We start from the raw sequence: 27,679 nt of genomic DNA on the forward strand, positions 1-27,679 counted from the left end.
AAGTGCATTAAAAAGACAAGATATATATAATTTATCAATGTATTTCTGGATGTAAATGTAATGTTTTAATGTACCCTTTTAAAGCATATTTCTGCACAATGAAGTCAAAGAAAATTTTCTTTCTGTCAGAAAATGTACATTAGTCATTTAGATTACTTAGGTCCCCAATACCATGGGATTACAGAAATCACCATGATTTAAAGATATGTTCATGTTAGAAAATTAATCTAATCTGAATTTCTCACCCCATCCTGTCCCTCTAAATATATAAATGAACGTAATATATAACAATTATAAAACAATCAAAGCATTAAACAGCAGTGTGCTCTAACATTAGCCTAAAGTTGGTCGCTATATGTTCACAATAATCCTCAAATCGCAGTTCTGTCTGTCTTTATGCGCTCAAATTGAACTTCCTGGAACTATCTGAAGCCTCCTTGAATCACGTGACCATGAAGCGTTTTGAACTTCCGTTGTCGCGACTGCTCCTCACTTACTGCTCCTTCTGTGATTGTAGCAACAATTGGCTATAATAGCGCATCAAATTCTATCAAAATAAAAGTTCCAATCTATTTTTAAAAGCACATTTTAAACCGAAAAACGTAACAACGAGAAGACATTACACTTTGATCATTCAAAAAAGGAAATTGTTTAGAGGTTATACACGGACAAATCAAATCAAATCAAATCAAATATATTTGTATAGCGCTTTTCACAACATATGTTGTCACAAAGCGCTTTACAGGATTTACAAGGTTAACAATACTATGGGTCCAAATCCCTAATGAGCAAGCCAAAGGCGACAGTGGCAAGGAAAAACTCCCTATGATGGTGGGGAACACACAAATTACACAAAAACAAATTATACAGACTAATACACAAGTTACAAATAAATCACACAATCAGGCTAAGTATAAGGTAACTAGAATGAAAGTTCTGGGTGTTGATATTGTCAATGTAAATGTCTTATGATGAACGCCAGGTTTTCATTCCGTGTCGGAGCGATGATACTGGAATTGTAGGCTCCGACTGCAGTGTTACTACGAGAGGATATGAATGCATGGATTAGCTTTTCCGCATCACTAGTATTTAATATATTTCTAATTTTAGCAATGTTGCTAAATAAATTAGAAAATGTTTATTTAATGTTTTAAATGTTTATTTAATGTTTTATTTAATGTTTAAAATGTTTATTTAATGTTTATTTAAATGTTGCAAATAAACTACCTATGCACAAATAAAAAGGAATTGTGTAAATAAACTAGCGAAACTGGGAAATACATATTTTCACTGGTACTTTATTGATAATATCATAGTCCATACACTTGAAACTTAAAAAATATGGCAGCATAAAACTGCATTTCCCAGTCACACTACTTTGACTGTAGATATACACTTTAAATGACAGAAATCCGCTGCTGTTTTGCACCATGGTACAGTACAAGATGTGTTCCATGTTTAATGCGTCCTGAAATATAAAATAAAGTATTTTATTAGTTAAAACATTAGTTTGACTAAAGGGTACATAAGTCTTGTTTTTGACACATTGAACTATTTTCAAGCTCTATGTTGTAAAAAAAATAATACATTGTGTATGTGTTTTATTAATGTAATTAATAGTCAACTTAATATCGATGCGTATTTATGATTAGATTAATTAATAAGCTCTATAAGCATAAATATCATAAATAATAAAACGCGAAGTTTACCTTTAATATCTACAGTAGCGATAAAATAGCACATAAACTCGCGTGAAACGAACAGTGTTGCTCACTTTTTTCTTTTCTTTCTTTTTGTTAATTACATATTTCCTGTTTCTGGTTTTTATTTTAACGTGCAACTCTTCACAGTGCTGTTGTTGATCGTTGATTTGACTCCGACGTTTAGAGCTTCACTTCGGGCGCTTGACAAAATGGCGGCACCCATTCCTAGCGACGTATTGTTGGTTATTAAATGAGCCACTGATTGTACACGGTAAGTATAGTCTGGGGGGAAACTCAGGTTAGACAGCTAGTTAGCTAGGTTAGCTTAACTAATCTATGCCCAGATAAATGTGCTAAGGTTACCTTGCTTACATTTGTCTAGTTATCTTTGTGGTTCTGCGCACTACTACTCGGCCAGTTTGTTGTATTTCTCGTACAGGTTAGCTGATGTGGCTAGTTGGTGAATAATTGGGCTAAAGCGGTAATGATAGAGACCCATCACATAAGAGTGAGAGAAGGAAGTTTTATTCACTGCGATCGACAACTTTTGCCGGATTGCCTGTGTCAACAGTGAACCTTTGCAGAAAATGTAACCTGACTTGGAGCACCATCACTTCATGCATCCAATATACAAGGAACTTTTTAGTCCAAGTTAAATTTGATTTATTTAATATTACGGTTGCACTAAAGCTTCAAACACATTTTACTAATGTGAAATATGCTGATGCTTCTTTTTGTGGTAGCCATGTAGTCTTATTATTAAAAAGGATGGGGACCACTGGTTTGGAGACAATTATACTGGAGCATTTTGTGTTCACCTTCAACTAAACACTTATCTATGTTAGAAAGCCAGAATCCAAACTTTTGAAATATAAACATGCTTAAGGTTCTTATGTAACCCCCAGGTTTCTACGTAGAGTACTTGACAGTTGGAGGGACGACCACATCTGTAGAACAGAATGGATCAAACAAAGCGTGATAGGTTGTCAGAGCTGGTGGAGGAGTTGACCACCTCTGGAGAACCTGAGCTCAATCAAGTGAAAATGAAGGAAGTGAAAAATATATGCAAGTATGATTGATATTAATGTGTGCATATTTCACACAGTTTTGTTTGAAGAACTTGATGAATATTGTACAACCTATTATAGCCTATATTTACTGTCATTACTGTCAAATGCTATACTTAATTTTTTCCGTCTTCCAGACTCTCCAATGACTACATTAACCACTTCTATCACCTCATCATGACCCAGCTGAGCCAGGATCATGCAGAGATTAGACTCTCAGCCTTCCAAATGGCCACTGAGCTTTTCTGCCGTTCCCATCACTTCCGCGTCCTTCTAGTGACTAACCTCCAAGAGTTCCTGGAGCTCACAGTGGAGACGGATGTTGAGCAGCCACTGCCCCCACCAAAAGAAGTGGCCAGAAAGCTCAAGACCCAGGCCATCCAGACTGTCCAGGCATGGCAGACCACATATGGAGAGGCCTACAAGAAGCTAGCTTTGGGTTATCACTTCCTCAAACAGGTTAAAAAGGTAGAACTTCAGAAGGACATTTCTTGCACAGCCAATGAAGTATCACTGTCAGAAACAATCTGTTAATCTTTTGTACTATATTACAGTTCTTACTACATGTGTATATGAGTATGTGAAATGCAAAATCTTTTCAGGTAGATTTTCAGGATGTTGAAGCTAGAACATTGGCTGAGCGGAAAAGAAAGGAGGATAAACAACGACGACTAGAAAGAATTTATAAAGAGAAGCTTGAAAAGGCAAAGCAGGAGATGGAAGGTATGACTGTAGATATGAAGCCCAAGGCAAACTTTTACCAAAGTAACCTCAGATACATTAAGATAAGAATGTCAGTATATTTGATGTGATGTAATGTATTATCATAGACTGTATTGTTTGGCGATGCCTTTATTCTCAGAAATGGCTGATGAGGTGGAAAAGTCCTTGACTGAGCTGAACAGCTGCATCCATCTGCTTGTGCCAGACACCTTTGACCTCTTCAGCTCGGAGCCAACAGCAGACAGTGAGAGACCCAGTCACGCAGTGCCAGACTCCATGAGCAGCGTCTGTGATGAACATCCTTGCTGCAGCACCGATGTGAGGAGAGAAGCAGATGGAAGGATGGCAGAGGCCACCAGAGATGAAGATGATGCTGTTGAAGACAATGACCCTGATTGTGCAGACCAGGGCACATTTATACGCAGCACTGGGCTCATGTCTCGCAGCTATCAGCTGGATCTGAGTATTTCCACAGGTCCGTTAGGATGTTAACAGACATCATTTGTTATGCCTGCATTTTAGTTGCAAACTGTCCAATATTACAGTTTCACCAGAAAATTAATCATGTGCATCTCTAGAGTTTGACCAAAATGCTTGTTAGTATAAACAAAAAACAAACAAACTTGAAAGTAGAGTGTCAAAGAAAAATGCTGAGAAATAATGTTACCCACCTCCCCAAAAAAAGAAGTAATCAACACCACCCAGTTCAAAAGCAATATATAAAAACTTTTACAGCCCGTGGGTGTACACGCATGCACAAATATCACCTACAGGTCAGGAGAAAGAAAGTAAACTTAATATTGCAAATGGTCAGAAGACAAAATAAACAGACTCCACTCACATAAAGTAAAGAAAAACCAATATTCTCATTGAGGCCAGATAAACTGTTGGTGAGACTAAATCCTAAATCAAGTAAAGTCAAATTTATATAGCGCTTTTTACAACACATGTTGTCACAAAGCAGCTTTACAAGCACATGGGTCCAGATCCCTAACGAGCAAGCCAGGGGTGACAGTGGCAAGTAAAAAGATCCCTACATGGGGGATTAGGATGAAACCTTGGGAGGACCAAGACACATGGGAAGCCATTCTCAACTGGGCAGCTCACCTAGTGGAAGTCCATCGTCCAAATCCTAAATGTCTCCCTCTGAAGTAGCAGCCTTAACATATTGCCTTTTTTGATGGACTTTGTAATAATTTCAATTGCCATGGGTATTAATGAGCTAGAGCTAGGGTATATAGCTGCTTTACAGTGCATGGCCATAGGATAGTTAGGATTCTAAATTATGAGCTTTATGTTCACACAGTATATCTGTAACCCTCCTTCTAAATGAATTCTTCATACTAAAAAGGTGGTATTGTAATTACAAATGTATTTGACTGAAAAAGTTACCAGAAAATGCATCCACATGAGAATTCTGTAATGATTATACCTGCCACATCTAGTGCCTTCATGTCTTTGCAGGATTTTATTATTTTCAAATTTTTAAAAATACTACTGTTTAAATATATGGGGTTGTGGAGGCAGGAAGGGCGTGAGAGATTAACACAAGGCACCTTGTATTTTAACAAAATAAACAACAAAAGTTTCCACCAAGAAGCAGGATCCCAGCATCCTTAGAATTTCCATGTATACCAGAATATACTTCTGCTAGCCTAAAAGTCAGCATTTAAATTGGTTACCATTAATGTCACAAGTATGATCAATGTAAATCACTTTTAACCCCTTAAATGTAGATCATTATACATAATTTATCAAACTTTACTAGTTTGATAGGAATCACAGATCATAATCAAATGCAAAATCCAAAAATACATTTAGACAAATAAATGAGATCTCCTATTTATTAAATTAAGAAAAAAAGAAATTATCTTAGACAGTAGACATTACAAATTCATCACCTGAACATTACTGGTAATACTGGCAAAATCCATAAGCCTTTTAAAAACAAGAACCCTTGTGCTTATCGTAAGTTGACATTTAGGTTTCTCTAGTACTGATTAAAATGTGGCCTATTTACTCTCCAGAATTCTGTTTTGAATTGGTTACTTTACATGTAGACAGCTTGAAATTCATTTAAAGACATTCATTTTTCATGAATTTTAAGGACTCACCTTAAAAATGCTGCTTCATAAATGTATTAAATAAAATATGTATTCCAATGATATCAGTCTTATTTACATGTGTATTCTAATGATAGTCTTATTTACATGTGTATTCCCATGATATCCAGTCTTATTTACATGTGTATTCCCATGATATCCAGTCTTATTTACATCTGTATTCTAATGAGAAAATATTCATTGAATTGGTGACTTATGATAATGTCCTAATCTTTCCATATATTAGATTTGAAACTGAAGGAGACAGAGGAGAATGAGGCTGTGGTGAACACCATGAGAGACTTGCACAGACTTCTCAGTACCAGATACCTTCCTATGGTTCAGTCCTGGATCCAGGTACACAGTGGCCATAATGGTTGAATGCCAAATGGCTCTCATTTAAATGTCCAAATGTCAGCTCTACATAATATATAATATGGTCGAGGAAGGATCTTTGTCCAAGACATTGTGTTGTGTTGTTGTGTGTGTGGGCGTGTGTTAAACTCTTACCTAACCACAATTGGTCTCTAGGTGTTCACTAAGGTTGGTGTTGAAGAACAGCTGATGAGGAGGGCAACTGGCCTGAAGAACTCTCTCCACAAGGCTTTAAGGAGGCAGAGGGAGCTCAATGTAGATTATAAGACAAGACAGAGGAAAGTGGTGAGTATATTTTCCTGTTGTCATCCAATATGTAAACATATTTTTTCTTGTTTTAACTGCACACTTGAATAGCCCAAAATATACTTCTTGGCTGTGTGTTGGTTTTCCTGGTTAATTCAAGTCGATTGGTCTTAAGGAGTTCACCAGTGGAGGGCACCATTTCTTAACATATTCACGATAGATGGGTCAAGGTGTTCAGGGGAGCTGTAATAATAGAATTCTAGTTTAGATTACTCTGTGGGGCATGCCACTTCACTGAAATTTTTTAACAAAAATTGTAATGCAGTAATTGCTCAAAAATAATATATATTTTTTCCACACAGTAAAGGCAATTCACACAGTTCATACAGAGGAAGCTCACATTTACTGTCCCTATAAAACCATATAACATTTATTAGGTCATAAATTCTGGAAAGTCAGCATTTTGAAATGCTATAGATTCTGAAAGGTTGACATTTTGTTGTGGACAGCATCCAAGGGCTTAATTTAAAGTACATACTTGGCATCATAATTTCAGTTTGCTATCAGTACTATGAGCAAATTAATATAGCTGAACATTTTGTGAAAACTCAGGTGAAATCAGCAATGTGCGTTGTCAGCCAATCAGGTTCATAGTCCAAGTCAGAAGGCAGGGCTTGGCTGCTAATCGAGATCGACACAGATCAGGGGCGGAATGGACACAGCTAGCAGTTAGGAGACGCATCATTATGACACGTGGTGTCCCCTCTTAACTGGGGGGGGGACTGAGCCAAATGGAGGAAAGTGACAGTGACAAAGCGCTTTAGCACCCCGTGAAGGTTTATCACTGTCGCCAGCTATTTCCAATGCAAAAAGCCAGCGTTTTGTGATAAAGCAACAACTTGGAGCCCTTTATCATAATTAGTTTTCCTTTTCTACCCTTAAAAGCATTCCATTACTTTATTTGCTTTATCATGGCTCTGACATGGATGAATTTGCTTTTTTCCAAATTCTGTAAAATTCTGCCAACTGGTAATACTCCAAAGTAAAATGTATGCAAAGTTAAGGTTGTGTGATTAAGATTAAATTAGATGCACATGATTTTTGTCCCCAAAGTTCTGATATTACTGATATTATAAACTTCACTACAAGTTGATGATCTATTACTTGTGTTTGTTTTTTCAGAAATTTTTGACAGAAAATCACGATTTAAATACTTTAGTTGGAGTTGAAAAAAACAGTATTCTACAGTTACATTTTAAATATTAAGGAAATGAAAAATAAATCAATAAAATATGTCAGTTTCAGTTGTCCATTGAGCTTTTGGCATCAGGTCCTCTTTTTGTCACAGACAAATTTATGTGGTCTAAAATATCTGGGAATATCTAATTTAATATATATTGGTATTAAATTCTGAAACTATGCCTTATGGCTGATTGAGAAATAACTAAACTTGTTATTTTAGTTATGAACTCCTGCTCCTTATTTGAAAATAAACATACATTAAATAATGTGATAAAAAAGCGAATAATTTTGAGTATATGTATAAATATGTAACTTAGGTAAGTTTAACGTGCTGGGAAATATTGAAATGGACCTTGAAAGTGACGTACAAGTGCTTGAATTCCACCTTGTTAAGGTGTATGAACCCTGCAAACATGACTTTGTTCATTGCGCTGCGGTGCGGCGCGCGTAAAGTTACAAAATTCGAGAGGTGCAAGACCTCGTGAATCGACAGCGCGAGGCCACTGCGGTTACGTCATTTTCGCCGCACGGACGCGTCAAGTATAAACCAGGCTTTAGCGCTATGGAAGGCCGTTTTAACATAAAATGGGCTTTGTCTGATTATCTGTAATTACATTCTGGATATCTAAATATTAGTTTTGACTATTAACAATTACAATTTGACGATCCGGAATGACAATTCAAGATATCTACATTTACATTCTACCTAGTAAGAAGAACAATTCAATATATCTTCAATTTCATTTTGACGGATCAAAATGGCTTTTAAGGTATCTAAAATGATGTCACTGGATTCGTCATTACGAGTCACACATCTGTAATTCTTATTCAAGATATCTCTAACGTAATTATGACTAGTCAAAATGACATTTTTAGATATCTGAATTATAGAAGTGCGTGCATTATGCGGAATTTTGCGTGGCTAAAATGGCGTTAGCTGTTCTTGAAAAAATAGTCAGCAAATGCCACAATCTTGAAAGAGCTCAACAGTATGGATTATGCGGCACTAAAAATCGTGTTAAAAACATGAAAATGCGAGATTGATTGTCCTGACATCTCATACAGACCACTGATTAGCAAATACAAAGAGTGCCAAGCTTGGCGCCAAAATGCTATGTAAATCTGGGACGTATTGACTAGACAGAATGATTATTGAAGATATCTACAAACACATTCCGACTAGTCAATAATTATTCAAGATAACAGGAATAAAAAAAAAAACGTCTAGATAAAAAAATGTTCAAGATATCTGTAGTTTATTTGTAGATATCTTTAAATGACTTTTGACTAGTCAAAAATACAGTTCTGGATATCCCTAATTTTGTTTTGCCTAGTCATTAGTTACTTTCAAGATATCTGATATTTAATTTGCACTAGTCAAATCTTAGTTTCAGATATCTAAAAATATGTTTAAGATATCTTAAATAATGAGTATGTTTAAGATATCTTTAATTAGAATAATGACTAGTCAGAACAAAAAACGAGATATCTGTAATTGACTTTTTGACTAGTCATAATTTAATTGTAGATATCTGAAATGTACGTTTCAGATGGTCAGTAATTAATTGCAGATATCTTGAACTTGAGCCTCCATACAAATCAACGGTGAATATTATGTAATTTAAACTAGTCAGAATGTAATTGGAGGTATCTCAATTGACATTTTGCCTAGTTAAAATATAATTAGAGATATCTTAAATTAAATTTACAGATATCTGTAATGTAGTTACAGATATCTGTAAAGAAAATGGGGTGAAGCCCATTTTATGTTAAAACGGCCTGCCATATTAGCAGCTTTCGTTGAAATGTTCTGAAAGCACCGCTTGCAAACTGGCTTGTTCATGTCCTTCGGTTTTCCATCTGTATCTGCTTCGAATCCAAAGTATTTCCACACAGCACTTCTGCTTCTTTCCTTGCTTATTAAGACGGGCTGCGAACACACTGCTGCCATTTTAGCATTACAAACTGTTCTGTGCGGCAGCTTGGGTGGGTCAAACAAAAACACATTTTATGTAAAAAGAATCAATACTTGGAGAAACGAGTATTGTACCGTTTCAGAATGTTCAGTATTGATACGTATCGATATATCGATTTTTTTTTTTTTTTTTTTTTTTTTTTGTCAACACTAGTCATACCTGACTTCAGCTATGACTAAGCAAACTACCCAAAGCAAAGCAGCTGGACCCCATTCAGAGTGACAGGAACACTACCAAGAGGGACATGTGTTCAACTTTCTTAGGCTGTTATTTCATGAGACATGATGTCCATGTTTAATTTTTGTCTCAGTGCATCTGAGTGAAAGGATAAATGAGCAATAATGTTTGAGGTGTGGACATTATATATTTTTATTTGTCTTAGTCTTAAAAAGGTATTCAAAAGTATTTTATTTTTGAAACTAGAACAAACCTGATGTAGATGTCAAAGTGTTTGGCATGAGCATTCCATAATGTGGTGTGGTAATCACACGCCCTCCATTTAATTATTGGTCACAGGGGTTTTGTGTTAAACACCCAAATTTGTAGAGCACACACCTATTCGACTTCTCAAAAGCAGAGCATGGTTGCCATGCAGCCAGGGGGAATATTGCATTGTTTACACTGATAAGACATGTTATCAGGACTGTGAGGAAGAGCAATAATTGATGTGTCTCAGTGTGTGTTTTTCCCCATTGGCAAACTTAAGATAAACCATATCTATCTAGGTTTCTTTTTGTCATTCTATACCCATGAAGGTTTTCTAATAGTGTGTTTGTGGTGTTTGTTGCAGGGTGATGTTTTAATAAGTGCATTCCAGTTGGCTCACTTAAAATGCTATGGGCATCCATACAATGTTTTAACAACATAATGGCATAACTGTAATTTCAAGAATTTTAGTGTAATTTGTCACTTTTACCCACATTTAAAATTGCACTGACCATTTGTAATATTTCTTTACATTTTGATTACATTTGCTATTGTAATTTTTTAATGCCAGTTTCTTATTGCAGTTAAGCAACTTGCTTAAATGCTTAATTGTCATTTCTATTCTATAGTTTTATGAAAATAGAATATGGATTTCAGCTTTCCCCCTCAAATGTGTGTCTGACCTGAATTTAAGCCCATGGAAAATCCTTCATTTACTTGGTCCATCTATCCCATTTACCCCAATCCTCTAGAGCAGGGGTGCCCGCAAGTTTTCAGCTTGCGAAGTACTTATAAGATGACCAAGTCAAAATGATCTACCTATTTATTTTTTAGCGGTGTGTGTCGATCGTTGACAGGGTTGGGGGATGTGTGGGTGGCGGCGATGTGTGTGTGTGGGGGGGGGGGGGGGGGGGTGTTGTGTCAAACCCTAGACGTCAGATTGGCTACCATGTATGTCAATCAAAATACAACCATCAGTGCATATGGACGACAGCCTGTCATTCATCCACTACTTTTTAATGTCGTGCGATCTACCCACACTTCCTTCGCATCGCGATCGACCGGTAGATCGCGATCGACATAATGGGCACCCCTGCTCTAGAGCATCTCTGAGAGGGCCTATTACACTGGTACATTAAGAGATCCTGTAGTCTCTCAGAAGTCCTACTACACTGGTACATTAAGAGATCCTCTAGACCACAGGTGTCAAACTCAAGGCCCGCAGGCCAAATGTGGCCCTCCGCGTCATTTTATGTGGCCCGCGAGAGCTTAAAAAGCCAAATTGTCAAAAAAAAGAAGTAAAAGTGAGCAAAAACTACATTTCCCACAATTATGTTACCCGCAAAGTGACGGCATCTCGACACTGCAGTGTTTCCATATTGATGCGATTTTCCCAAGTGTAATTGAGAAATACAAATAATGATCCCAAAATTATCAGGAAGAAAAACATCGATGCTAGGTCTGTCCCGATAATTACATTATCGACTTATCGTACGATAATTTTTTAAACGGCGATCATTTTTGCTGATGTCGATAATTGGCCATTGGGTTTCCGTGCAAATTTGTTTACATGAGAATAAACTGCAACTATGTTAGATTTCAGAAAGGCACACAGTACTGCTCTCTCGCACCCCCCTCCCCCATTAAGGGAAAACGAATCTGTGATCAGAGAGCGACATCTACCGGTTAGGAAATGAGTGCAGTACACGTAGAGCGTATGCGTCAATAACAGTGCCTCCACAGACAGGTGGTGTGTTAGCTGGCAAACGTATTCGAGACTAATGATTCGAAATAATTCGCTTTTTATCACATTATTTAATGGTTGTTTATTATAGTGACCGTAGTACGCGACTCTGCCCACCTCGCGAACCTCTGCGAACGGTGGAAGCGTTTATACTTGCCGCACGATATGTGGTAGTATAAAGAAATACCCATCAAAAACAGGGGAAGGAACATTTACCTGACAAATTTTAATGTTGCTTTGTGTTTCAGGTTTGAAAAGTGCTGGAATTTGTTTGTTTCACAACAAATAGCTGTCTGACTGAACAGTAATCAAATCAAATCTATTTGTATAGCGCTTTTCACAACACATGTTGTCACAAAGCGCTTTTGTTATCCTGTTATCCACAAAGTTATCCTGTATAGTATTACGTTAAGCCTCTTGTAATTCCAGGACGAAACATGAGAGAACGCGAAGACGTTAATGGGGCGTTTTGAAAATAAACTACCATTAAATAACGTGATAAAAAGCGAATTATTTCGAATCATTTCGAGTATACGTATAAATATTTAACTTAATTTTAACGTGCTGGGAAATATTGAAATGGACCTTGAAAGTGACGTACAGGTGCTTGAATTCCACCTTGTAAAGGTGTATGAACCCTGCAAACATGACTTTGTTCATTGCGTTGAGGAACGCGCGAAGTTACAAAATTCGAGAGGTGCATGACCTCACGAATCGACAGCGCACGTGCGGAGTGCGGAGCCACCGCGATTACATCATTTTCGCCGCGCAGCCCCTCGCGCCGCTTGCGACGCATCAAGTATAAACCAGGCTTAACTCGCTTTATAGCCAAAGAGATGCTGCCGTTAAATACGGTCGAAAAGAAAACATTTATAAACATGCTGCAAAGATTTGACAAGCAGTATACACTGCCAAAGAAAAACTATATATAGTTTTTATATATTATAACCTTATATAATGAAGTGAAAGATGGCATTCTGAAGGAGATTAAAGACATCTCAATTTACTCTGCCACTACAGATATGTGGTCAAGCTCAAATATGACCCCATACATGAGCTTTACAATACATTACATTACTGCAAACTGGTGTACTTGTATTATTATGCTACTATATTATTATTGTGGCACATTGTCTTAACGCTCCTTTGGGGAGCCCAGAAGCAAGAAAAAATTCTATAATGGCATGTTAAAATGACAAAATTATCGTTTATCACAATAATTTCTAGGACAATATATAGTTCTGAAAATTTTGTTATCGTGACAGGCCTAATTGATGCAGATAGAAGGGTGTTTCAAGGAAGATGGGAAAGCGATGTTTGTGCTTCAAGGAGAAAACAGGGTATGAAGTACAATATACGTCTGCATTTTGCGACCAAACACGGAGCTAAGTATGCCAAAATTAGCCATCAAAAAAAACAACGAATTGTCAGAATTAAAAAGCAAACTGTGATCACAACAGAATGTGTTCACAAACGAAACGGCAGTAAAAGCTAGCTTTGTTGTGGCTGAAGCTGTCGCCGCACTTCAGTCTTTTTCAGAAGGAGCGTTATTTGATATTTCAAGTTTTGAACAAAGTAAATGTGATATATTTGATCAATTTTTCTTTATTCACTTGGATAGTTTGATCGTTGATTGATGGAGTAATGTGGGTTTCATAACCTAACAAATTTAAAGGATTTATGTTAAAATAACAGAGCAACAAGCAAACATTTTTTTTTTACATTTACACAAATATATCTGTAATATTTAACTTGAATAAGTAATAAATTCAGAGGTATTTAACATTAAGGAGTAGGTACATTTATAAGTCCTCCGTGGGTAACGATTATGCTGATGTGGCCCACGATGAAAATGAGTTTGACACCCCTGCTCTAGTCTCTGAGAGGTCCTTCTACACTGTGGTACATTAAGAGCTGCCATCAGCTACCATTTATCTCCATCACACACATTTTTTGCAACCATCAAATCACCATCACAACTCTTTCCTGTTATTGCTATTCAGACTTCAGGAGACTTCAGTAAAACCAGCAGATTTCAAGTTGATTCATAGTATCTGGAGTACCATTTACATGAAACAGCATATTTATGTTTTTTTTTTATTTGCCTCTGTGTATGAAACACCTTTTTCTCTAATAGATTTTTTTTTGTTATAATGTTTTTTGTTATAATGAATTGATGTGCTGCTAAAGAGACCGTTTGTGGCAATCTTAATTGTTATATTTGCCTCTATGAGCAATGGTGGACAACTTGAGATGTTTTCCTCTGAGCAGCCTAGTGCCCTGCTGCAGTTCTCTCATTCTGCTGTGTGGTCAGTGAGGCTGCCCATCCACACACTAAGTTATTGGTTTGCTGTAATAATTTGCAAGGCCTTCCCGATAAGAGAGAAGATTAGCATATAAATAGCAGATGCACAGAGGAGCATCACAGCTGAGTACATTTAATTTTTAGTTTATAAGATTGAATGGGTTTTTAAACACAGCCATCAAACTTACCCAAAGACAAATGAAGTTGAGAGTTCAGTTGTCCAGAGCTGCCACCTCAGATCATTTTTTAAAGGGATAACAGACTTGTTTAAGTCAAGCACCCAGCGGACGCCTCCCTGGGCACAAAGTAATTGAGATTGCTTACAGAGTTAATTAGACCATACAAAATATATTAGAGGGCACGGGGAGTGCTTTAGCCCTCCTGGAATGTGTTTTTGTCCTCATATGCGCAGGATATTTAACTAGAACCTCATTATCTACCCCTCTCCCTTCCAAGGAGACGAAGGCTGACATAGCCACTGCACAATCAATAGAGTTCACTTCACTTCTTCAGGCGGCTGGCTCAGAGGAGCACATGTATTATAGACTTATTCAAATATGGTTCATTCTGTAAATGCTTAATTATCACTCAAGTGCTCCAAGATGATCTTATTGTTTCTATTAATTGAATTTCAGTTCAATTCTGTTTGCAAAAACATCCAGCAGTCTCATGTCTAGCTGTGCTTTGTGTGGTGTCATCAATTGAAAAATATATCCGCTTATGCCCCAACACAGTTTGTTTGCAAGTATCGAGACTTAAAAAAATATTTAAAGTACGTATCTCTAAAAGTGTTACCACTAGGGGTGTCACGATTCTCTAAATCCTCGATTCCATTGTATTTCCGATTTTAGGGTCACGATTCGATTCGATTCTCGATTTACAGCAGAGAGGCCTATGCCAGTTTTAGATTAGTCTATGGCAGGGGTCGGCAACCTATGGCACGCATGCCACCGTTGGCACGCCGAGGCATAATCACTGTCACGCGCCACGCTGGACCAGCATCAGCAAAAAAAATTTTATAATAAAAAATCTCAGACAGAGAGCACGATCCTCTAATTGAAATCGCTCCTCAACGCTCTGCACTCAGCTCCCACCACAGACCCATGTTTAAATTTGTTTAAATAACCCTAACGGCCGCACGGCGCTGCGTGTGACGTAATCCCTGAGCCGCATCAAGGCTGGATTATTTATATGAATGAAGGAATGAATGAATGTTTCCATTTATATAGCGCCTTTCAGGATACCCAAGGCACTTTTACAATTGTTATGAATTATACTTTCGCGAGTGACTGTAGCGCACGACTCCGCACACCTTGCGCGAATGGCGGAGGCGTTTATATTCTTTGCAGTGTTCTCCAAAATGATATGTGGTAGTATTAAGAAACACCCCTCAAAAACAGGGGAAGGAACATTTACCTGATGAAAATTAATGTTGCATCGTGTTCCAGGTTTGAAAAGTGCTGAGATTTAGGCTAAAGTACTTCAAAATGCTTGAAAGTGTAACTACTTTGTTTCACAACAAATAGCTGTCTGACTGAACAGTTCTCTTGTATTACGTTAACAAATACGAGCCTCTTGTAATTCCATGAGAGAACATGAAGACGTTAAGATTGGGCGTTTTGAAAATAAACAACCATTAAATAATGTGATGAAAAAGCGAATTATTTTGAATCATTACGAGTATATGTATAAATATTTAACTTAATTAGGTGCTTTAATTCCACCTTCTAAAGGTGTATGAGCCCAGAAAACATTACTTGGTTAATTGTGCTGAAGCGTGGCACGCGCGAAGTTACAAAATTCGAGAGGTGCACAACCTTGCGAATCGCCAGCACGCATGGGCGGAGCCACCGCGATTACGTCATTTTCGGCGCGTGGACCCTCACGACGTGTCTAGTTTAAACCAGGCTTTACTTTGCGTAGTGTGGGTGCTTGCGTAGCTTAGAGGGAGGGATCATCAATCCTTTTTTTGACTTCGAGGCTCGAGATCGTGACATAATTTCGATCGATTTCGATTTAATATCGAAATCGTGACACCCCTAGTTACCACACTTGTTAGCTTAGTATGCTGGTCAAATCGTTTTTTCACTGGAGAGTAAATAGCCATTTTTTCTCCTGAAAACTTTCCCAAGGGATTTTACAAGAGAAATAAAATATTGCTTATTTCATGCAAGTTATAGGGGCAACTGACTGAACTGACTGGTCTTTTTAAATGCAAAGGAGGCACTGAAAGGGACACCATATGTTAGCCTGGTCCGTGTCAGCGAAACGCCTCTGTAGGAGCTACACCACCCTCTTTACCACACGTTCTTCTGTACAAGACTTACAGTGCTGCCATCATGAGTTGACAGTGCAGATTTTTATCACAGCAGAATTAAAGTGAATTAAAAATAAAATAATGTTAGCCTGCCGGGTATTTCAGTTGTGCTGGTAATCCTTTTCCACCAGTTTTTTTAATCTATCAAAGTGAAAATAACTGCATTAGATTAAAGCCAACACTTATAAACAAAATAGCAATCTCCTTTTCTGCGACTGCTGGCTGAAAGGAATGGAAAAACGTCTGGTGGTTGGAATAATCTTTAAAGCCTCTTTATTTTCAGGTTTATGTAGTTCACACTGTACAATAGAAACATGTCAGATAGGATGCACCTTTAACAGAGAAACTCCCTATGTCATGGATTGCCACAAAAAAATCTACAATTAAAGTACATTAATGCATATCTATACATATCTAATATATCTTAAAATATCTAATATATCTAAAGATATCTAATACACATTTTTAATTGGCAGTCACAACATAACTTTATTTGAAGTATAACTCCTATTTCCCTTAAACACTCTTGTTATTAATCTATTACAAAATTCTCATGTCGGCAGCTCTGTTTAAAGTGTAGCTAGTTAATGATGTATTTTTCTCTCCAGCCCTAGTAAAAGCCTAACTATCACGATGCAGTGTGTGCACTAGCAGGCTGCCATCACAACTAACCAAGACCTCATACAAAGACAGTTATACCTTCATCTGCAGTTGTCAACACACCCAATCTGCTGTAATGGGAACAGGGAAAAAGCAAAAGAATAAAAACGAATAGGCAAAGTGGGCTTTGATCACCCTTTATTGCCTGATATAGAGGTAATCATGAAAGCAATTAAGCAGAATAAATGGGGGGAAAAAAGTACGTCTGAACTGCACCTCCTGAAATGCCCTCGAGAAGGAAGGGCACACATATTATGTATACCATTTTATGAAAACGACCCCCATATTTAAAAACTGGCATTCTGTTATGCATTGTAGCGCAGGGGAACGGTTAAGCACCTTTTGAGTAAATTAAAAGGCATAAATTCTGTTTAGCACTGAAGCGGATGCCTCCCTAAGCTCACCGTCTCTCCAGCTGAGTGGAGTGGAGGAGAAAACCTTGGGTTGCTTTTCACCTTTCATAAATTCCAGGCTAGGGATTATATATATATATATATATATATATATATATATATATATATATATATATATATATATATATATATATATAAAATATTGCCTGACAGCTCATTGTTATTCTGTGTAGATTGATGGTGGTCATTTACCTGGCTGAGGAAGGTAAGTGTTCCTGTCATTCCTGAAGAGCATAATTGGGAGGTTCCACAGGTCAGCACCAGTGACAGTTTTCTCTTTTGATTAGTGTTGGTGTGATAAAACGACAGGTGAGCTGATTGATGAGCACGTGCAGGTTCTGCAATAGTGTGGGGGAGGGGCACAGTGGGGCTCACCTGCCGCTTTAATGTGCGAGGAGACCACCATTTGTGCCACCCCTTAATTAAACTCCTAAAAGAATTGCCTTGATTTTCACCCTTGTCTCAATGTATTAACAATAAAAATAAACTATTTTTATTTAAATTTCACACCTGTGTACAAAGATCAAGTTCTTAGTTTAGTTTTTTACTGAATGGTAAGCACATGTACTGGCCAGGATTCTAACTTTCTTCACCACACTTTTGGCCTTTGTCTTTAAAGAGGGTCCTTATGATATGTAAATCCATTGAAAACCCTGCAGATATCTGTGAAGCTATAACAGTTCCTATAGAAGCCAGAACAGGCTTACAACAAAGAGCTACAACAGTCGTAGTCTTACAACCTGGATCTGCTTTGTATCGACTCTTAGATGGCCTTATCTGCTGTCTGGCGTTAGGTTGATCTCCTTAAAGTGATTGTCTGATGCTAACTGAGAGCTCAGATTTGGGGGTGAGAACCCTCATATCACCCAGTGGCTCTTTTCTCTGCCCAGCCTGCACAGAGCTGTTATCAGGCATGCCTACACCTGGCTAGCTGAGACCAAGATAACCCAATATTACCTACATATCTATCAATCTCTTTGTTCTGTTCCTTTCCTCACTTTCCTGCTTTGACTCTCTTAGACATTAAGGTGGCTAAAACTCCTGTTTAGAAAGATCTGACCCAAAATATCATCTTTGTATTGTCTTCAGATACCTGTTCCAAGGTGTCAGTTTTTGTCTTAAGGTTTTTATCATGGGAATGTTTTTAAATGTCAGTGTTATAAATTCTGTCTTTCCAAAAATTTGCAATATGAAAGTGGTAATAAGTCTGAACTTTCTCTAATTTGCCTGATAACGAGCACTGTTTTGTGCAGCCACAAGTAGATGGCACAATGGTCATATGGACTACCACTAGAAAAAAAATTGGATGTGGTCAACTGGAAATTCTATTACGACTTTGAATTAAAATGTAAAGAGGTCTGGTGTTACTGCAGTTTGCCATTCAGGGTGCTGTAAATCTTTGGAATACCCTGAGGCTGCAGCCGGACCCATTTGAGTGTTAATCAGAATAAAGACTACTAAGGTTCCAAGTCTTGTGTCTACTGCCTGCAGACAAATATTTTCAGTCTTAGAGAAAGGAGGAAAATATTTTTTCAGTTGTATTTAATCATGTTTTTGTTCTTTTTTAGTTATTGCATTTTTGCCTTTGTCTCTTGCATTCTTATTAGAGGTAAAATGGTCTTGAATGGAAATAATCAATTTATCTAAAAAAGATTAGATAAAAGGGTTTTGATTGTTTCTGTGACTTTTAAAATGAAATTCAGGGATCTGTTGCTTCATATTACATTCTGAATGTACGCTTCCTCTCTTCCCAACATAGATTAAGGCTGGAGATGATGATGATGACGATGATGATGATTTTGAAGAGGTGCCTGAAAAGGAGGGTTATGAGCCAGATATCCCAGAGCATCTGTGGCCAGAGTATGGTGAGTTAGTGCTCGTATTTCAGCATTAAGATGAACACTTATTAAGGGCTCTTATTCCAAACCCCAGTCACCCCAGTCACCCCAGTCACTCATATTTCTCAGCTGGGTCCTTTTGGCCAACCAATATATAAAAATAAAAAACCCCAAACAAACAAACAAACACAACCCCCAAAGGAACCTCTGAAATCATTGGTGAAGAAAATCTTATGTATTTATAAAATGTTAATTATACAGATGGATTTTAAAACATAATGGAAATATGTTAAATTTTTCAGAAGATATTTAAACCTGTTATTTAGATGTCTGTGTTTCACATTGAATGCTAAAGCATCACAGATGTGAAGCTTTGAAGTTTGTTTATTTCTATTTGCTACATGCAATTCTTCAGTTTAGATAATTCTATTAAATGTACAGTGACTAATATCTACTAAGCAAAAGCCTGTTTGCTATGTGAAACATCGGGTTTGGACTTTAGTGGTGTAACGCATTCAGTCAATGGACTCTGGAGCAGTGTAACATGCTGTCTGTTGTAATGTATAGTGCCAGTATTAAGTTCCCTTAATTGCACTAAGGAGAAAAGTTAATTCTACAGTATACACAGACTTTTTAGCCAATTATATGCTTGAAACTTAGAGGCAACAGTTCCAGCCATTTTGTTGAACACAACCTCCCTAGTGCACAAATGAATGTGCAGGTGGCAACACAGAGCCCTCACTGTTGTCATCTCTTTTGACCAGATTGGTACAAATTCCCACAAACACAATGCAGATATTTGTGGTAAGTCTTCCCAGAAAAGTGAAGGCTGTTATAAGGGTTTTCCATCTCTATCTAAAGCCAAACGTTTTGGAGTGGGATGTAATTGGGTAAAAATCTTATAAGCACTTAGGTTATTCATCTTTTTTGACAGCTGAGTGTTCGTACAGAAGATCCATGTGTCCAAGAGCAACTGTATTGACAGGGAGAGCATATAGTTGTTCAGAGATTATATTTAACACAAAATCTTCAATCTATGGCTATTTCAGGCTGTGAAACTGGATGCTAAAGGACATATGTATGTTATAATGACTATGTAGAAGCTTATGAAAACTGCGTGAATAGTACGATTTCCTGTCAATATTTGTTAATACCTTATTATAAACCTAATGAGTGCTGCATCAACCACACACTTGTCTTATTATAAACCTAATGAGTGCTGCATCAACCACACACTTGTCTTATTATAAACCTAATGAGTGCTGCATCAACCACACACTTGTCATTATAAACCTAATGAGTGCTGCATCAACCACACACTTGTCTTATTATAAACCTAATGAGTGCTGCATCAACCACACACTTGTCTTATTATAAACCTAATGAGTGCTGCATCAACCACACACTTGTCTTATTATAAACCTAATGAGTGCTGCATCAACCACACACTTGTCTTATTTGTTACATAATCTGTAACAGTCTCTGCAGCGTTATTAACTAAAGACTCATTAGGCTGTAATTTCCATGGAGCCTGGCTTCTTTGATTAGGAAAGTATGTAATGATCAGCGTGCTGGCCATGCCAAATTAACAATGCAGTGGTGTTAATGAGCTCCCATTAGCCGAGTGTTGTAATTTACAATGTCCACCTGCCCCTCCTTGAGTGGGGGGGGGGGGGGGGGCATTAAACTTCAAAGAGCATCTATCCTCCTCACACAGCCAGGCAAGTCTATTCCACACTGAGGACCACACTAATGAATTCAACCCTGCGCTTACTCTGAACCACCATCTGCAGATGAGTGTGTGTGCTACATAGTAATTGGGCTCTTAAACTGATTTCAGAGATTAAATATTAATATTCCTAATGTGGTCTGTGTGTATGCGGAATATTTTAGAACTACTAAAAATGATCAGTAGTTAAGACCAGTGCCAGAGTGTTTCCTGGCTGAGTGTGCCTGATGTGTATTAGGTTCAGGCATTTAAAGATCAGAAGAGTTGCTGTGGGAAAAAAAATATTTAGACATTTTTAAAAATGTAATGCAAAAATAACATTTGGATTCATTACCAGTGCTAGAATGTGTAATAGAAGTTATTATAACATATATAAGCTGTCAAATAATTTCACAGTAGTCTCTTATCTGGAGAAAATTTGTTTCATAAGGAAATGTCCTCGATTCTCACTCTGCTGCCTTTCCTGCTGAATTTTTAAATCTCTCTCTTTATCCTAGCATTCCTGTCAGGACGTTATCTCTTTCTCAAATTTACATTTTAATTACAAGGCCTGCTGAACTCAAGGAAATCAATAATGCCACCATTGGCAGCTCGGCTCTGTGTGTAGTGCTGGCCTCTCTATTTCCTCTTATTGATTTATCTCTTTAGCACCTGCAACTTTAGTGCTTCAGACAAATACCTACCATTCTGGTCAATTTGAACAGAAAAAGAAAGTGTTTGACTGTATTTCACGATGGTTGTGACCAGATACTAGCTATAAAGCAAAAGAGAGTGAAAGAGTATGGATTAATTGTATTAAATTAATTGATTAAAGCCTGACACCATGGCAGGTCCCAAAATACAAAAGGTCCCAAGGATCAGGCTTAGGAGAGCAGAAACCTTTGTTACATTTTGCCTCAAGTTTCAGAATACAATGTGTATTATAGTGATAGCAGTTACAGTGAGAAGAATTATTTGAGCCATATGCGTCTCCATGCTCTGTTCTGTGTTGGATGATCTGAAGTTATTAGTTACACTGTAAGATAAAATAGGAACCTGCACTAGTCATACTGGTGGACAACAGTATTCCGTCTTGAAAAGTGATCAAATTTTCAGATCCTAATATAAAGATCCTAAAGATGTGTGCTTCTAATGAGGTTGCAGCTGTGGGTGGTTCTGTGTCTGAGCCCCACCTTAACCATATAACATTTGAACTGGTCAGGTGTTCCCTAATCTGACCCATAAACGTTTAATTTAGCCTCACTCCTGGGATTTGGAGAAGGATGCAGGTTTCCACTCAGTCTTAGATCTCTGTGTCACTCTTAAGCTCATTTTAAGCCAATGCTCTGGAAGACCCTCAGCCCACCCAATAAGACATCTCAGCAAAGTTCACAGCAGGACATTTAAAGGTTTGCAGGTCTTCTCTTTGATATGATTACATTTTTTATATTCATGTGAAATATGTGTTCATGTGTATGTCAGTATCTGCATATTTTGAATTTGGCTTCCTTATAGGTTGTCAGGGTTTATGACACCTCAAAAGGTGGACTAAGCCTAACTTTAAACCTTTCTGTCAAAATAAGAACACAATGTCAACACATATTTGGTGATCAATTGGTTTGACTCAAATCCTTTAGGGTAATGAGCTCACCAGAGGCTTTCTAACGTAATCCTGTCAGGTCTCGATGCTTTACCATCTACGTCCACCTCTGCGGCCAAATCAAACCTAGAAAAGCCTGTGATCAGACCTGCAGCTCCACCTGTGGTCTCCACTCTCACCCGACTTAAACGAGAGCTACGTGATGAAGAGCAAGACCCTACATGTGCAGCTGCTACTCTGCGGATATTAAAAGAGAGACTGTCCTCTGCACCATCTACAAGCAAACTGAAGTGTAATGTGGGACAGGATAAAAAGGGACGAAATGACTGCATGGGGTAAATGATACACTGGTTTTCATTCGCTTCTCAAAGGTTTTACAATTTTAATTCGTTACAGTTCTGTTTTTGGTGGAATTTTAGATTGGGATTTTTTCCAGTGATTGTTTTTTCTTTGTTACTTTACTTGTATCTTTAGTTACTTTGTGAAGCTAAACTTTAAATGCTGTAGATGTTGGTTGTTTAAATGTGAAACTGTAAGGAATCAGCACAAATGCTTTTGAAGTTCAACTCTCTTACCTTTTGTTCGTACCTGATTGTTTCAGGGTATCCAAAGACTCTGTTGCCCCTACTGTGAGCACCAGTGAACAGGGAGAGAAGGAGGCCCCCATCATTCCCTTTGGTGTGGACCTCTACTACTGGGGGGAGGAGCAACCCATGGCAGGGAAAATCATAAAGTAAAGTGTTCTCATGTTTAAACATGCCCCCGGCATGTTCTTTCTTTCACAAAACATTTAGCACATTTGTCATCGTACCTTTTTTGAGACAGCCGCAAAAGAAGAAAAGTAGATCACAGGCCATTCAGAAATGTTTATTCTGGGCCTGCTACCTCTGCAGCAGTCATCTTCCTCTTCTCAGTAGTACAGTAGCTCAGAGAGGTCAGTGTTGTAGGTAACGCCTAGTGGCCACTAGAGAGCACTGTTGTTCAGACTTCAAATAAATTCCAATAAAGCCAAATTAAGTAAAGAAAATGCTGTTGTGTAGACTTGTAGTACTTGTCATATTTTTTCAGTAGCTGAACCATTGGAATTGTCTATTCTTATGTATATGAACCTTTTGTATTGGGGGGGGGGGGGGGGGTTTATTTGTTATTCTATAGTGAGGACACAAGCAAGAAAATCACTGGTATAAAACTGGTCTTTTCTGTCTCTCTTTCTTTAAAGAAAAATTGAATCCTAGTTGTCAAACACGAGACAGTTCATTAGAACTTGAGTATACGCTGTGTGAGCGTGGAACTATGTTGTCAACACCGGTTCTTAGGTACACCTCTCAGCACCAGTTCTGGGTGCCTCAGGAAGTGGAGGACGAGGTGCAGAACGAAGAGCTGTCTGCACAGATGAAGACCAGGCACATCACCTTCCCTGGACGCTTCCAACCCGTGGAGCACAAGTGCAGAGCCCCAATGCCCAACGGCTCGCTGTGTGAGCGCCAAGACAGAGTCAAAGTGAGAGCTGGAGGTGGAATTCAAATGCCTCTCTGATAATTCTGCTTGTTTTTACAAAATACTTAGTCAACCAGAACAGGTTGTTTGCACACATTTAATTATTAATTTTTTCATCTGTCTGTCTCTGTTTTTCTATTTATTCATTCACTTTGCTCACGGCTTTCTAAGTGTCCGTTCCATGGACTCATCATACCTCGCAATGAACTGGGGAGACCAGTCAATGCAGAAGATGCTGCTCGTCTGGAGGAGGAGATGAAACGCAGGGAGCAGCAGCCAGGTACAAAACAGCTAATATAAAAGAAGCTCAGTTTTTCTGTCAGTAATAAGGCAGCACCCAAGTATAAATAAAATTCTTGTGAGACTTTCACAATTGTAAATTTCTTGAGCAAAGCAAACTATTAACGAAAATAATAAGAAGTTGGGTGTCATTTTACATAAAAAAACTGAATTACATTTTACTTGTTGATTTCTGTAAAATGCACATTATGTAGAAAAATGTTTTTGATTCAGTTGTGAGCTGTGGTCATCTTCAGTGTGGTAGTTGACTGAGTTTGGAGGAGACCACCGTTGTGGTGTTTCCTCCTGGTGCACACTCAACAGATCCCAGACAAATCACAAATGATCGAGGACCTGCTCCTGCAGAAGATGATAAAATCCCAGCCATCATCACCAGCCTGATAACAGGGTGGCCAGCACCTCCCTGTCTCTCCTTTCCTTCACACACTCCCTCTGTCTCTCCTCTCCTTCACACACTCCCTGTCTCTCTTTTGCAGAGTTAGGTGCTAAAAGCCAATTAAGTGTCTTCTCCATTCAGTCAGTGGAGCATCAGATGTGCTTTTCTCTGACTGCTCTGACTTGTTAACAAACAGGTATCTGAAGCAGCTGACTGTAGAAGCCCGCTAACCACTGGCTTGTGAAATAGCATCTTTTGTAACTAAGTGCACTATCGATCCCCCAACCCTGACTCCATCATGCCCTCTGTCTGTCTGCATGCTGGTCGTCACGGTAACTATGGGGCACCCCGCCTGAACTCGTGTGCTGCCAGTATGTTTGCCGCTAGTGGAGGTCCATCAGTTTCCTGACTGGCCAACTGCTCCCCTGCTGGGTCATTGATTCTGCTCTGATTCTTTGAAACGCACCTTTAGGTGCCTCCAGATCCCCATGTGCAATTTCTTTATATTCAGTGGTGGCACTGCCCCCTTTTAGTATTTTAATAATCTGACTCTGGCTGGGTGATACAGAAGTGCATTAGAAACAATTGTGCCTGTTGTGATATGGCAGAGGAATCATTGAATGTTTTAATGAATGACTGTTATAACTTCATATATAAAGCATTTAAATTGTAATGTATTTCTCCATAATGATATTAAGGCAAGTAAAATGGTGTAGGACTGTTAACACGGAGATACTTTAAGATGTGATTGGTAACTCCATCCTACTGAGTGTCTGTTTGGTGCAATATGGTTGATAAATTACTAAAACACATTAGAGCAACATATATGCTGCAAACGAGTACTGCTTCAGGGGCGTCTAGTACTCATCAGTTACATTTGCTAATCACTTTTTCATATTTCTTAGGCCTACTGTATCTTTAACAATTTCAGACATCTGTGTGCTGTGGTCATTTAAGGAATCTGCATTATTTAGTAAATGTGACAACATAATGCAAACGTATCTAATGTCACCTTAAAAGTTTGTCTATGTAGTAGTATATCACCAGACTGCAGTAGTGATGTGTAGTAATATCACAGTTTAGTGTTGGGTCCACATCGTCCACCTTTAGGCACAGCAGTGTGAATTTTTATAAAGCCAACATCAACATTTTTACTCTTCTCTCTCTTTCTTAGTAAAGTGGCACCACACTGGACAGTGGCATATAGAACCATGATGGTAACAAAAGTGGGCCAACATGATTGCAGCTGTTCCGTGTGTGTGTGTGTGCGCACGCGTGTGTGTATGTGCGTGTGTGTGTGTGTGCGCACACGTGTGTGTATGTGCGTGTGTGTGTGTGTGCGCACGCGTGTGTGTATGTGCGTGTGTGTGTGTGTGCGCGCTCATGTCTGGGTTCTAGACTACCTTACACAGCTGACGTTGATAGGCACTGTTGACAGAGATGTGGGCCCTTCTGGACTTGAGTCTGACAGAAGTTAATAAGAAGTGTCTCATGTTCACACATGCACCCTCCCCATAAACACTGAGGAATCAGCGCATTCATAATAGAGTTTTACATGTCACTACACAAGCGTCCCTCCAAATTATTTGAGGCTTACAAACACTATTTTTATGTAAAAAGAAAATGTCAACAGCAGACAAATAAATAATTGTAACTTCTAGAAGAGTACAAATTGTAAACCAGTAACAAGTGGGGTAACCTGTTAATGAATGCTTCTGATTTTCAGTCATGTACTACATTTTAGATACCTGTGGGTCAATGCAAATTTAATTGAAGAACTATAACAGTTTAAAGACTTTTTAATAGGTTTACTTGAATGTTTTCTTTTACCTAAACTAATAATAAAGCCAGAATAAACTATCAGGGAACTACCACTTTTTTTGGCTCAGATTGGCGGGATGTGGAGTTTATGAAGGAGATTGAAGCAGCTACAGGTGAGGACCTGGGCTCCTCAAAAACCTACGGAAAAGGAAAGAAGAGGAAATACCCCAACCTCACAGACCTGAAACAAACTGCTAACACTTCACGCTCAAGGCTAGAAAAGAAGGTCTTCAATAAGTGAGCAACAATCCAAATTTCTCCTTGCTCTCCTTCAAAATATTTTGAAAATATTTATTGGTATGTACACATATAAATGACTATGCAGAAGGTGCTAATTTAATGAAAGTGTGTAAGTGATGGGAAATAAAGGAACCCATTTTATATGGTCAGTCATGTTGACAACAAAAAAATTAAACCTGTTTCTCTTTTTTGCTCCAAGGAGTTCCATGAGACGAATATCAGAGGTCATGAATAAAATGGACAAGAAGAAACATGAGAAATTTGCAAACCAGTTTAACTATGCACTAAAATAGCACTCTCAACACGGCAGTGAAATATCAGCACTGTCATTAGTTTGACATGAAATGCCTGCATTTTAATGTCAGACTAATTATAATGTCCATGGCCTTACGATGTGCCACGTATTTAGAAAAATCTGGAGGATGAATGTTATTTTATTATTCTTAGCATTGTAATTTAGTCATTTATGATTTCAATACCATCATATTGGATTGTAAAATTAAATAGTTGGTATGTGATGTTTGATAACAAAAAAAAATTAATAATGGTTTCCCTATACCAAGAGATTTTTGACTGTTTAAAATACACGCCATATAATTTAATGTGAATTATAGTGTATATTAGTGTTTTGAAAACTTCATAGCTCACAAATACTACAGTGTAACTGTATTAGAACTTTACAATGTTTCCTCGGATTACCAATTTGGAAAATGCATGACACTTTCTTAAGACACTTTAATTATGTTATAATTTCCATGTATGTGTTTTCTTTCTTTTTTGTTTATGTAATGTATATATATTATTATTATATAATATTCAAATAACGTTTACGTGTCTAATTGATTGTTCAGATGCAACAAGTCTTGGGAGCAAAAGAATGTGACATTGATCAATTTGCAAAAACAATTTTACATCTACCTACTATATTAAGTCGATCGGTGTTTTTATGATGCTCCTCTAATTTAAAAAAAGCTCTTATTTCAAATGTCTTAACCATTAT

General features: G+C 37.8%; 1 protein-coding gene and 1 long non-coding RNA gene across 5 annotated transcripts; one reads left to right on the plus strand and one right to left on the minus strand.

Annotated features, from left to right (window-relative positions):
• LOC143527500 (uncharacterized) lies at nt 1-2,110 on the minus strand. Of its 3 annotated transcripts, none has more exons than XR_013134146.1 (3): nt 1,775-2,110; nt 1,228-1,468; nt 1-1,040 (listed from the first exon to the last, which is right to left on the minus strand). It is a non-coding gene; the product is annotated as an uncharacterized LOC143527500 (long non-coding RNA). The 3 variants fall into 3 exon arrangements; XR_013134145.1 differs by having other exon boundaries at nt 1,397-1,468; nt 1,710-2,110; XR_013134144.1 differs by having other exon boundaries at nt 1,710-2,110.
• uvssa (UV-stimulated scaffold protein A) lies at nt 1,834-27,679 on the plus strand. Of its 2 annotated transcripts, XM_077022746.1 has the most exons (14): nt 1,834-1,974; nt 2,609-2,772; nt 2,908-3,238; nt 3,373-3,493; nt 3,633-3,968; nt 5,843-5,952; nt 6,127-6,255; nt 19,059-19,164; nt 22,525-22,780; nt 23,047-23,178; nt 23,762-23,945; nt 24,114-24,222; nt 26,508-26,676; nt 26,879-27,679. In XM_077022746.1, exons 2-14 carry the CDS (start codon nt 2,663-2,665, stop codon nt 26,970-26,972), a joined length of 2,187 nt encoding a protein of 728 aa, XP_076878861.1. In that variant the 5' UTR covers nt 1,834-1,974; nt 2,609-2,662; the 3' UTR covers nt 26,973-27,679. The 2 variants fall into 2 exon arrangements, with proteins under 2 accessions (XP_076878861.1, XP_076878863.1); XM_077022748.1 differs by lacking the exon at nt 1,834-1,974 and having other exon boundaries at nt 2,615-2,768.

This window comes from Brachyhypopomus gauderio, chromosome 11, assembly GCF_052324685.1.
Source record: "Brachyhypopomus gauderio isolate BG-103 chromosome 11, BGAUD_0.2, whole genome shotgun sequence".
Lineage (NCBI taxonomy): Eukaryota > Metazoa > Chordata > Actinopteri > Gymnotiformes > Hypopomidae > Brachyhypopomus > Brachyhypopomus gauderio.